This window comes from Hipposideros armiger, unplaced genomic scaffold (assembly GCF_001890085.2).
Source record: "Hipposideros armiger isolate ML-2016 unplaced genomic scaffold, ASM189008v1 scaffold_590, whole genome shotgun sequence".
NCBI lineage: Eukaryota > Metazoa > Chordata > Mammalia > Chiroptera > Hipposideridae > Hipposideros > Hipposideros armiger.
In genome coordinates this window covers 58933-71834 of record NW_017731940.1, presented here as the reverse complement: position 1 = coordinate 71834, position 12902 = coordinate 58933, and the positions used below count along the sequence as shown (strand labels likewise).

At 42.2% G+C, this 12902-nt stretch overlaps 1 protein-coding gene across 1 annotated transcript; it reads right to left on the bottom strand.

Annotated features, from left to right (window-relative positions):
* Positions 1–702: 702 nt before the first annotated feature.
* On the bottom strand, positions 703–4944 carry SPINK7 (serine peptidase inhibitor Kazal type 7). The gene is made up of 4 exons (XM_019624410.1): positions 4768–4944; positions 3841–3866; positions 3012–3136; positions 703–870 (listed from the first exon to the last, which is right to left on the bottom strand). Exons 1-4 carry the CDS (start codon positions 4826–4828, stop codon positions 825–827), a joined length of 258 nt encoding a protein of 85 aa, XP_019479955.1. The 5' UTR covers positions 4829–4944; the 3' UTR covers positions 703–824.
* Positions 4945–12902: the final 7958 nt, after the last annotated feature.

The window sequence follows — 12902 nt, the reverse complement described above, 5'->3', positions numbered from 1 at the left end:
CACATATGTATATTTGTGTGTGTGTGTGTGTGTGTGTGTGTGTATGTGTGCGCACACGCACACATGTGCGTGTGTTTCTTGGAATCCACTTTGGATTCCTTGGACAAAACATTCTCCTGAACAGCCAAATTTATATGTGCCTCAGTGTTCTTTGCAAATTGAGATATTATCCTGATCTAAGAAAGTAATTCAAACAGAAGATAAAGGATCTTGAGGTTATCATGCTAAGTGAAATAAATCAGACAGAAAATGTCAAGAACCATATGATTCCACTCATACGTGGGATATAAAACTGGAAGTAAAAAATAAACAAGACAAACAAACAAACAAAACCTCACAGACACAGACAACAGTTTGGTGGTTACCAGAGGGTAATGGGGGAGGGGAAGAAGGTGGTAGAAGAGGGTAAAGAGGGTCAAATATATGGTGATGGAGGGAGAGCTGACTCTGGGTGGTGAACATACTGCAATATACAGATGACGTATTACAGAACTGTACACTTGAAACCTATGCAATTTTACTAATCAATGTCACTCCAATAAATTTAACAAAAATTAAAAAAAAAGAAAAGTCTCTGGGGAAATTCTTTTAATGAGGTGCAAAAAGAAGCCATTCAGTCAGTTAGGCATGAGTTTGAAAGTGTGCACAACTTTCTTCACTTTAACAGGGATGACTTTGCATCTGTCACTGCCCTCACCCTCACCCCCACCCTGCCCCGCCCCCCAGAACCTTGGCCATGGTGAGGGAGAAGTCAGTCAGAGCCCAGGGACGATGAAGATGACACCGAAGATTAGCTTCGCTCTGCAGCCACATGTATGGAGACGTTAACATCTTCCTTCATGAAGAAATTGAACCTTTCCATAACTTTTCCTACGGGAAGACACAGTTAACAAGATTCATTAGTGCAAGAGGAAATTTTGTAAAATAGAGCTGAAAGGGACTATAGAGATTACGAGGCAAAACCTCATTCTGCAGGTGAGGTAACTGTGTCTCGGAGAAGAAATGTGCTTGGCACAGGCAGTTTCTGATGGAGGCAGAAGCAGGATTTCCCTCGCCCAGTGACACCTCACCCCACCTGTTGCTTCCACGGATTCCCTGGGCCCAGGTGAACACCCAATGTCTTAAAACAACAGAGAAGGAGGGATTCTGACGAGGGAAGTAGCAGCGGCCTGCCCCTCAGTCTTTCCTGGTCAGCAGGACCCGTAATGAGGCTGGATCCTGCATCACTGACAACTTCCTCCACACGTCCCCTTCAGTGCCCTTGAATACAAGCTAGTTTCTAGGCCCAGGGCCCAGCATGTGAGCATGGTGGCAAAGCTTCCCTCTTGTGACATCAATGTTACTGCGCAGGAATAAATATGTAGACCTATCCTTGTGGTCTCAGGGCCTAACCCGATATTCTAACTTAAGATAATCACAAAGATGAAAAACACAAGATCTAAGATGTGCCCAAAATCCAGTGGTCTAAAACAGAGTTAATAATGAACAAACTAGACTTGCTGTAAAACAATAAATGCTAAGTGGCCTGTTCTGCACCAAAGAAGTCACATCTTCCTAGTTGTATTGTCTTCAAAAACCACTGTGCAGGTCAAACCGAATACCTCAACAAAACATGTCCATGGGATTTAGGTCCAAGTGCTGGCAGCTTACATCCCCCTATTTTAGATAAAAGAAAAATATATCTTTGCCATAGCTTTGTCCCCTCTCTCTCCCTTAAGCCTACAGATATTTAGACACATTAGGAAATTGAGGATAAGCACCCTCTAGCCACAGTTTGTCCAAGGAACAAGCTGTGTTACTGCCTCTTAGAAGTCATGTAGGGGTCGGCCGAGTGGCACTTTGGTTAAGAGTTGGCTTGGGATGCCAGTTCTGAGCAGCAGGGCCCCAGTTCAGATCCCACATGAGAGCCAGTGGTGCAGCACCCTCTACAGCTAAGATGGGGAATAATAGCTCGACCTAGAGCTGGGCTGCCATGAGTTGCCAGCGATGGCATAGGCTGAAGTGGGGCTGGCCAGCAGTGGGCGTGAGCTGCCGTGAACCGCCGTGAGTGGCCGTCCAATGGACTGCGAGCGACTGCCTCACCTGGGAAGAGCGCAATGATAATACCAACATGGGCCAGTGAAGTGATGCCCTCCACAACTAGACTGAAGAACAAAAGGACAGCAACTTGTCTGTTCCCCTTCTCTGATTCCTCAATGCTGTTCCCCTCTCCCAATTCCCCAATAAAATCTTTAAAAAAAAAAAGAAGTCATGTAGGATAGTGGATTTCAATTAGTTAAGAAAATTTTTTTTTTGAAAATTTTATTTCTTGTTTTCCTTTTTATTAATTTTTTTTCATTTATAGCTGACATTCAGTATTATTTTATTAGTTTCAGGTGTACAGCATAGTGGTTAGACATTTACATAATTTATTCAGTGATCCCCTGATTAATCTAGTACCCATCTGGCACTATACATAGTTGTTGCAACATTATTGACTATAGTCCCTATGCTGTACTTCACATCCTGGTGACTATTTTATAACTACCAATTTGTATTTCTTAATCCCTTTGGCTTTTTTACCCTGACCTCCAACCCCCTCCCCTCTGGCGACATTGCTTTGTTCTCTGTATGTACGATCCTTGTTTCAAACACGATATTGTGTGGAACTCCACTACTTAAAATAGTCAAAAGCTGAACTTGGAGTTGGAGACCACCTCCAACTGATCCCCTTAATCCTGCTGGTGACTCCTGACAGCACCTCTGGGCTCTGGGACAGCTATTTGGAAACTCATGGTCCTGTTGGATTACCATAATGACAGGAATTAGAAGTTCTGTGATGGATGCGACTGGTCCAACCTGGCAGACATGGTGGCCCAACCCTGGTCTGGCTCTGAGGGAGCCAGTTTTCTTTCTCTACCATCTACTTCCGGGAGCCAGTTTTTGGAGAGTTAAGCAGGCTCACGGAAAGAGGAGAGGTTTACAGTGGAAGACACTGGCCCCAGCTTCTTTTTCTTCCCCATGATACTCACAAGCTCTCGATACACAAGAAGCATTCATTCCCATAGGTGATGTAGTCAGAACCACAAACAGGCATGTATATGATGGGGCAAGGGATGGCCACCACTGGGTACTTCTTGTAAATGCTGCAGTCCACCTGTGAAAGACACAAATGAATGTCCTGCTTTTCTCCTGGCCCCCAAGCTAGGATGTCCCAGCTTCTATTGTACGGGAAGCAAAATACCACCCTCGAAGTCCCAGCTCAAATATTGTGATGCAGCTGGGGCCACTTCTATCAGTAGTAGTATTACCACTATGACCAATAATAGTACCACTAGTGCTTCTTCTATTATTACTAGTGCATTCCTGAGCATTTCCATGCCAGGCATTAAACTTAAATCTTATATGAATTTTCTTTGTTTAACCTTCAGAACAACTGAATAGAGTAGGTTCTACTGTTATTGTCCTTATTTACAGATGCGAGACATAAAGGCTTAAAAGAGAGCATTTGTATAACATAAAAGCTAGACAGTGGCAGCATTGGGATTTGAATCCAGAGTCGGTGCAATTCACCAAGGTCCTGCCTCTCACATGGCGTGCCTTCCATGAAGGCTCCACCAATCTCTCAGCTGGAAGTCATCTCTTTCTCATTTAAGTCTGGAATACTTTTCAAAGCTATGGTTACTGTATATGAATGTCATATTTCTTCAAACAGCAGAGGAGATTTCTTTATCTGTGTCTGTCTTTACCTTTTACCCCCTAACCATATTGAATTAATCCTACATGTATATGTCATAAGTATCTGTTGACTAAATGACGGTCAACAGGAATTGAAATGAACATGCAATTCAGTACACTCACCGTAGTGATAGGCAGACTAGCAGCTTCTGAAAGAGAGATTCAAGTGGAAATGTTAAAAACAAAACAAAGGCTTGAACCTCATTAATTAATGTAAATGTGATCCTGTAGATTAAGACTAAATTTCCTCTGGCAGTGAGTCTATGCACACACCCCATCCTTACACAAAGTTCCAACTATTTTCAGAGGAAGCCAAATAGCCAATGGGTTAGTTAAGCCTTTGTTTCAGGCAAAAGAATTATCCAAATTTCCTCCCTTCATTACCATGGGATGTTTTCTGGAGTTCATTGTGTCTTTGATAATGGTTCAAAGTCAGACAGCAATAGGCAGTACTGCAGCCACCATTCCTAAGAACTGGAAGCATCATCTTTGATATTCTCCCCCTCCTAACTGGTTTAAAGGAATGGAATGGAATGCCTTTAAGGTGTTAGAATACTATTTTATTTAAGCAATTTTTTCAATCATATAAAAGTCTAATTGTGGACTCCTGGCCTTTGGAGAATTGTGTTTTATGTCGATCTTCCTGGATTGATGTTGAGAGGCGGCCATGTTTTTCTGCATCTTTGCACCAAGGAATAGTAATCTAAAAACAGGAATAGTATCGAATAGTATCTAACAACTTCCAGTGTCCTTATGAAATGGTAGACTTAGGAAGAAACTAGTTCATTTCTTTGTTCCGTGGATAGAAATAAAAGTCCTTGAAAGGGAAGACACTAGACCCAAATCCCCAAACTCTAGCAGAGCCGTAAGGCTCTCCCTTTCCAGGCCAGGGCTGTTTCTATTCTAACTCAGTATGCTTTCAATTCTAAGCCAGTAGACTTTAAATCCACACGACCAGACATTCCTCTCAGATGCTCACATCCCAGGAGAGGTTTTTGGAAAAACAGGCTTAATGGCCATTAAGCAAGGCACTGCCTAGCTTTAACTCACCTGAGCTGCTGCAGAAGCAGGTCATTGCATAGAGAAGAAGGAGACCCCCAATGACCTTCATGGTGGAGGCGGCTGTGATGCAGGGGCTGCTAGGAGCTGTCACAACAACTGCTCCAGCCGTGTCCTTGGGAAGGGGCCATGTTTATATGGCAATGCTTGGCTTCTCCACCTTTCCTATGAGGTCATCCAGAGTCAGTGCTGGCTTTGAGAGGCTCTCAAAGCACAATGTCACACCCTGGGTTGGGCTGCAGTCCTTGTCACTTAATTGCTACTTCCTATCTGACCAACACATTAATTATGTGAGGTGAGAAGTATTTTTCTGTCTGCCCTAGAGGTTGGGACTGTGACTTAGAATTCTAAACTTAATTTAGTAGAAAAAATTAAGTGTAGGCTGCTTGGCCTAGTTATGAAATAAAGGAAAATATCAAACTTTCTTTGTTTCACAAAAATAGAGGATATTAAACTCAGATTAGACAGATCACACTTATGTTTATATTTTGGCTTCTGGGAAATATTGTTTTATTTTTGAGGCAATAAACCTATGAAGCAAGCTGGGACCTAGTGGAAGGAATAATGACTTCAGCATTTAAGAAATCTGGGGAAAAGCATTGACATTTTCTATCTATGCGATCCTGGGTAAGTCACTTCTGTGCTGTGAGCCTGTAGCAATCAGGAAGACCTGGTTATATTGTGGTAACATATAACCCTGAGATTCCTGTGACTTAATACAAGTTTATTTTTTTACGCAAGCTGTGCAGGTATGGTGGTCAGCTGATGGTGCAGCACTGACTTCAGTGGATCAAATGGGCAGAGCTGTCACTATTTGGAATGTTATTCATTGTCAAGGGGAAGTGAAGAGGTGTTTTTGAGGGATTCCCTTTTCTACAATTAAGTTTTCTAGCCCAGAAATGACACCGCTGTCACTTTCCCTCACCATCACATGGCAGGGCCCAACAATGGAGGTTATGAAGTGTGATCTTACTTTGTCCTTCGAAGATCAGATGGGGGAGAACTGGAAATAAATGGCAAATGACACAGAAACCATCCCAGAGTCTTAGTTCCATCCCTTGTTAAGTGAGAACTATTGCTTTCCACAGTAGAGTTCACATAATTCGCATCACTTACGTGAAAGTGTTCTAAAGTGCAGTGCGTGTAATTGTCATTGTGACTGTTATTATTACTATTGGTGAGCCAAGAATCTCTGCTCTGGGTTGCTGACATTAGCTTGTAAACTGTATCATGCAGGCACCATTGTCCAAATGGCTGTAGTTTGTGTACTGAGCTTCAGGACATGATAGGGAAACCTGGGGCAAGGCCACGGGCTCTGCTCACCAGTGCTTTGCTTGGCAGGTTTATTTTCATACAGTCTGAAACACAGTCTCTACAAAAGATAATATGCTGATAATAAATGACACTGTGTGACTTCCTAAAATTTTGACTCTTTCATCTCTTTGGGAAGCAATATAATCCATTAGTTAAGAATATGGGCATGGAGCCCAGTGGAATTTATTTGGAATCATATTTCTAATAAATGTTGACTTTGTGACTGAGCACATACTCATAGGTTAAGCTCTGGACATTTTAGTTTTTCATCTATAACATAGAAATAATGTTTAATTTACAGAGTGGTTGTCAGTGTTAAGTGAGATTATATATATACAATGTCGTGTGTGTATGTGTGTGTGTGTGTGTGTATGTGTGTGTGTGTGTGTGTCTGTGTGTGTGTATCAGCACGCCAAGGTCACAATTAGAGCTTGATATATGGTAGCTGATGACATGGAACATGAGCTTCACAACAACTCATTGAGGAAGGAATTTTATTACCCTAATTTTACCTGTGAGTAAGTTGAGGCTCAGAGGATTTACGTAATCTCCCCAAGATCATGATTACGAATTAATGGAAAAGGCTATGTTGACTTCAGTCCTGGAAAAGAAGGGAAATGAATGTTCTAACAAAGAGAATTCATTAAAAGTTTTGTTATTGTTATGAACATTTGAAGAGAATGAATACTGAGTAAAGGCCATTGTATTCCAAGAAGAGGTGTCTTGGTTGCCGTTTGAAAACGCAATTTTATCAAAGAAGAGTGAGAATGGGATCAAAAGGTGATTAGGATGAAGTGGAAAGATACGGTTACAACATTTGGTTTACATGTTTGATAGTAAAAAGGAGGAGGGGATGGAAGAAGCTAAAGCTTCAGCAAGGTCTAGGATGGATGGAGCATGTCAAAGCTAAAGGGAAGAAGAAGAAATTTAAGATCCACAGTGCAGGGTGGCTAGAGTACAGCAAAGCAGGAAATATGACGAAAAGCACAGGTGAAACCGCATTCCCTCTGATACAGGGAACAGAGAAGAATAGATGAATGTAAAGACAGATTTTGAAAGGTAGAAAAAGAAGATGAAGGGGAACCCACTGTAAGGTTGGCTCCAGCTGGTAAGTTCTGGGGCTGCCTCATGCAGTGGAAGCATTGGGTTGATCTGGCAGCTGGAGAAGGCCTGACACAGACATTGACGGCAGCATGTCAGATTGTCGGCAGGGGTATAGAAATCAGCGCCCACTAGACAGTATGAGCACTGGATTTGAGCAGGCCCAGGCAGTACCATGCTAAATATTTCTCTCAAAATAGGTTATGATGCTGAATGAGAAATGGAAAAAAAGGGATTTTATGGATAGGGAGCGTGTACATCAGAGACTTGAGGGGGAGCCATTAAGATTGTGGTAGGCTGGGAAGAGAGTCATGGGTTCCAGAAGGTTCTGAGAGACTATGCAAGGTATGAGCAGTTAAGGGTTTAGAGGTCTTCAAGGTTCAGGCTATGTGGGAACTTAATGGGTGTGGAGAGCATGAACAATTATTTATGGAGGCTGTGGCTAGTAGGCAACGTGTCAGGTTAATTTCTCAAGGGTGGGGCTGAGACAATGATCCTTAGGGTGTTTCCAAAGATAAAGCAGATGAAGGATGGGAGGAGGTAAAGGTCTTCGAATTTAGAAAGGTGAGGAAAAGTGACGTCCAAATATCAGATGTGGGTTACTTTGGGTTTGGGCAGCTGTTTACACAGGGAGGAAAATTTCAAGCTGTACAGTGAGCCACACATGATGGCGGTCCACTGGGAGTGAATGATGGAGGCTGAGGAGTAAAAAGAGCATCCCACTTTACACTGGGGCAGTTTGTTTATTCCTCCCTATAGCCCTGCAAGGGGCCCAAGCTTGAGGCCTTGTCAGAGGGTCACTGTGACAATGGTTCCATTCTAGGGAAGGCAGGATAAAATTAAGAACCTAAACAGAAAAGCATAAACATGAAAGAACTGTGCTAGAACTATGCTACAGGTGCTGTGGGAAATTATCTAAGACTTACAATAATCTTCAAGATAGATACGGTTATTCACCTGTTACTTAGCTAAGGTAACAGGGACTTAGAAAAGGGGTGAGTTTAAAGTTAAGAGCCAACGCTTTTAATTATTCTGGTGGATTGCCTTTAAATCAAAATCGAAGAGGTAGATTTGGAGACACGCTGAAACTGGAACAACAGGCGTCAAACTGGGCAAATCAGAGCAATTGGGAAGAACAGCTGTTGTTTTAAATGAGCAGGCAGAGGGAGCCGAGGGCTGGGTCGTGGCATTTTCATGCATGAGCATCATGTAGAAAGGAGGAGGGTCCCAGCAGGGAGAGGGGGTGACTGAGAGTCAGAAGGCAAGCGTTCTTGACCTGTCCCCCCACCCTCACCTATCTAGGGTGCAATGCGGTGACAGACCCTTCTCCACGTGTGTTTTCTGCTTCCCAAACATCTAGTGAGATGAGCCTAAATTGGAGCTTCACATTTTCCAGTTAAAAATCCCTCCTCGGAACACTAATGTGTACCGATGATAAACAAGCCTGAGGCTTGGGGGTGAGTGGAAAGAAGATGGAGCTCTCCTACTCGATTCTGTCTTGCACTCCTAGATGCTGCCTCAGCCCAGCCCCCAACGCCCAGCCTCCTGCCTCTCAGCAGTCAGCACTCACTCCACGCAACAGCCTCAAGGCTTTCTCGTGACAGTTTTTAAATCAGTGGCCTAGATTTGGCTGCGCTAACTCTAGCCTTTCGTCTGTCTTCTTCTCCCTTCCCTGTGTGATGCCCTCACACTCCAGCTTTTTTTTAATCTTGGTTTTGTTTTTGTTGTTTTTATTATTCTTTGATGTAGCCCCACTGTGGCCATGCCTCTGTGTGCACTGAAGCACAGTAACTGAGAGAGCTGGGAATCTGCATTTGGATTTTATGTCTTGCAGGACCTTGTTCTCACCAGAACAGGGAGTTAGCACATGCAGGGATCCTACATTTTGGTTCTATGCAACTTTCTTTGAATCACTGAGGCTAAAGAGTTCTAGTCATGTAAGAAGATGATGTGACTAAACAATAACTATTTTTTTCCTATTGGTTTATGTTGTTCCTAGGTAACTTCACAACTTCACACTATATGGATCTAGAGCACACACACACACACACACACACACACACACACACACACACACACACCCCTCCCAATGCCTATTAGTAAAATCATGTCTACTGCGCTCAGCACTGAGGGGAACACCTGTAACCCCCGAGTTAGCCAATGTTAGAGAATATGTTACTCTGCTAGTGCTACCATACGAAAATACCAGAGTGGGTATTTAAACAATAGAAATTAATTTTCTCACAGTTCTGGAGGCTAGAAGCTCAAGATCAAGGTGGTGGCAGGATTAGTTTCTCCCGAGGCCTCTCTCTTTGGCTTGTAGACAGCCATCCTTTCGCTGTGTCCTCACATGACCTTTGCACTGTGTGCGTGAGCCCTGATGTGTCTTCTAAAAAGGACAATTAGGGTCACATTTTTATGACCTCATTTAACCTTAATTACCCCTGTAAAAGTACTCTCTCCAAATATGGTCACACTAGGGCTTAGGGCTTGAACACATGAATTTTTGGGAGACACAATTCAACCTATGACATTCTGTCCTCTGCACCACTACCCGCCCAATTCCTGTCCTTACACACAGAGAATCACAAACCTTTGATCATCAAGACACTGGTATCCCAAGGATTCCTTGGCCAACCAAATTTGGGAAACCCTGGATACTCTATTTCTTTAGGAGGGATTCACAATGCATTTTATTTTATTAAAGGCTATATTAATTTTTTTTGCAATACAGAAATATTTTCACTTTGTTTAACTCAATTTTCCCCAAACTTAATTTGCCACAGTTTACTTTTTTTTCCCACAGAACATTTAATAACATCTGAAAGGATACTAGCTTTTTCTTAAATATTAAGAAAGAAGGGTTTACTTCAGTTTCCCATGAAGTTATGATATTCAATATATAGACCCATTACCAAGGAAGATCACTGAGTTTTCGGTCTGCTTGGAAGAAGTCTTTATCATATTGAAGAGAACCCCATCTCCCTATGGCTTCCGTACACTCTGGTTCTCTACAATGGAGCCCGGTAGAACCAGTCTGCTCTCTCTCCAAGTGTATCCCTTCAGATGTGCAAAGGCAGCTCTAGAGTGCCTAGAAAGGTCTTTTTTCTCCAGATAATATAGATCAGCTTCTTTAATATTTCCTGTATGTAACCCTGTAAGTCCTCCCTACCCTGACATATTAACATAACGCTACTTAATAACAATGAAACACAAGTAAAATCAACTTCACCATTTCCCTTCTTTGTTCCAGGCAGGTGTTATCCTCACTGGAGGTTCAGGGATGAACTAGACAGCCAAGGACTCTCCTTCTTGGTACTCACTTTCTTGTAGAGTGAAAAACAAAAACAAGAAAGAAAGAAAAGAATCACAGAACGTAAGATGATTTCAAATGTTGACAAGTATTTAAAAGAAAATATATCATGATATTGGGCTAGAGAATAATATGGAAATGGGGGCCAAATTAGATTGGGTGATCAGAGAAGCCTTCTCAGAGGAGATGCTATTTGGACAGACACTTGAATGATGAGAAGGAGCCAGACTAGAGATTCCATTTTCTCCAATTCCAGTATTCTATAAAATGGCATTAAAATGTTCAACTTGTAAATCAGACATGCTCTGTGTAGCCTGTGTCTTCTCTAATTAGGCTAAATGTTTTGTACTGAATTCTATGTGAGATTGGATTAAAAAATTCTTTCACCTATTTTTTTCAATTGCCTTTTCTCCATGTTTCTCTCTTTGCATTATTGTCTATGACAAGCTTTCCTTATGGTGATTTCAGTGTGTGTGTGTGTGTCTAGGACTTCACGGTCTCAAACATTCATTAAGTGTCTAGCTGTTGAACTCCCATTGTGTGTCTCACTTGTTATTATACGATCTTGTTTTATTCCTTATCATCACAGCATTCATTACTTACCTGCCCTTGTCCATTCCTTGATTTGTATATTATTCACCTCTCAGCATTAGAATGCACGTTCCACAACGGGATCTTGCCTGTATAGCTTGCTTGCTTATACCAGTGCCCAGCACAGAGTAGGAACTGCTCAACAAATGATTACTAAGTGAACCAAGAGTCCTAAAATTCCACATCGTTAGCCACAAGGTAGAGTAAGACAGGATTCATCCAGCATTTGGGGGAAACAATCTGTTTTACACCAGTGAATTTAACAAGAAATAAAGCTTTTCTCACTGGAACTTAAAAGAATTCAACCACTTTAGATTGACTTTAACTTCAAGAAGAAGAGGAAACTGTGAAATGTTTAACACATTCTCCGCCACATTTTTTTCCCCAAATGACTCAGAATCATCTTTAAGTTGAAATCACTCTGTTGAAAGCAAGGGTCCCTTTGCAGAATTCCCTTCAGTGGTGAAGGCCACAAGGTAAATGTACCCATTGGAGCAGACAGAACCTCTACCTACTTCTTCCTGGCTGCCACCACCACTGCGTCAATGCAAGGAATCCACCAATTCTAGTAGTGTCTAAACATAATCTATAAAAGGAAGATTTAGGGCCGGCCGAGTGGCACATTGGTTAAGAGCTGGCTTGGGACACCAGAGGGCCCCGGTTCGGATCCCACATATGAGGGCCAGTGACACTGCCCTCCACAGCTAAGATGCTGAACAACAGCTCAACCTGGAGCTGGGCTGCCATGAGTTGCTGGCGACGGGATAGGCTGCAGCCCCTGCTGCAGTGGGTTGCCATGGGCTACCGTGTGTAGCCAGCAGCCAGCGTGAGCGGCCAGCAGCCGCAGTGAGCAGCCGTCCAGAAGCTGGTGACTGATGTGCCTCACCCGGGAAGAGCGCAATGATGGTGCCAACTTGGGCCAGTGAAGCAATGTCCTCCACAACTAGACTGAAGAACAAAAGGAGAGCAACTTGTCTTCTCCCCTTCCCCCAATTCCCCAATTAAAAAAAAAATCTTAAAAAAAAGGAAGATTTATCAGTTTATCAAAAGGCTTAATTAAATTTATGTCTACATACTTTAAGATGAGAACTACCTAAATGTAGCATGTCCAGACCAGAGAGAAAGAAATAATAAAAACAAGACTTGAGAAATGACTGAAATGAATGGAATTTTTTTTTGTTTCTGTTTTTGTTCATTTTTCCTGGAGAAATGAGATTTGAGTATGTACTGAGTAGAAGACAGAAAATTCATCTTCTACTGTTAATTGGGAGAGAGCGTAAACTTCTGTTTTGGTATGGAAGGCTCTGGTTATTGAAAGCATCATGAATGTAGGTTTGGATGCAAGGTAAGCAGGCTTCCTTACACTCAGACCTCCACAGCAGTGCTCAGGTTTCATCATGCAGTCAGTTTCCATCAGTGGGAAACCCTGGTAGTTGCCAGCCCATTAGCAATATTATGGAACAAGTCAGAGATTGTTTGGATGGTCTGACTCCTGACTCCAACTCAGAAATCCTAGGACTACCTGAATTAGGCTCTCAGCCAATGCGTTTTGGGCTTAGTCATGTTTGATACAGTGACAAAGATACAGCAGTGTACATAGTAATGTTAAATGTATAATAAAATGCTAATTATATAAGTTATATACCTTTTATTATCAAAGTTAAAATTCTCATTGTAGAGACAAAACAAGTTAGCCCAGGGAGAAGTTACCTTCCCCGATGTCACTTTTTGTCTTTTTTTTTAAATTAATTAACAAATTAATTTTTTATTTTTTAATTTTTTCATTAGTTTCAGGTTTACAACAAAG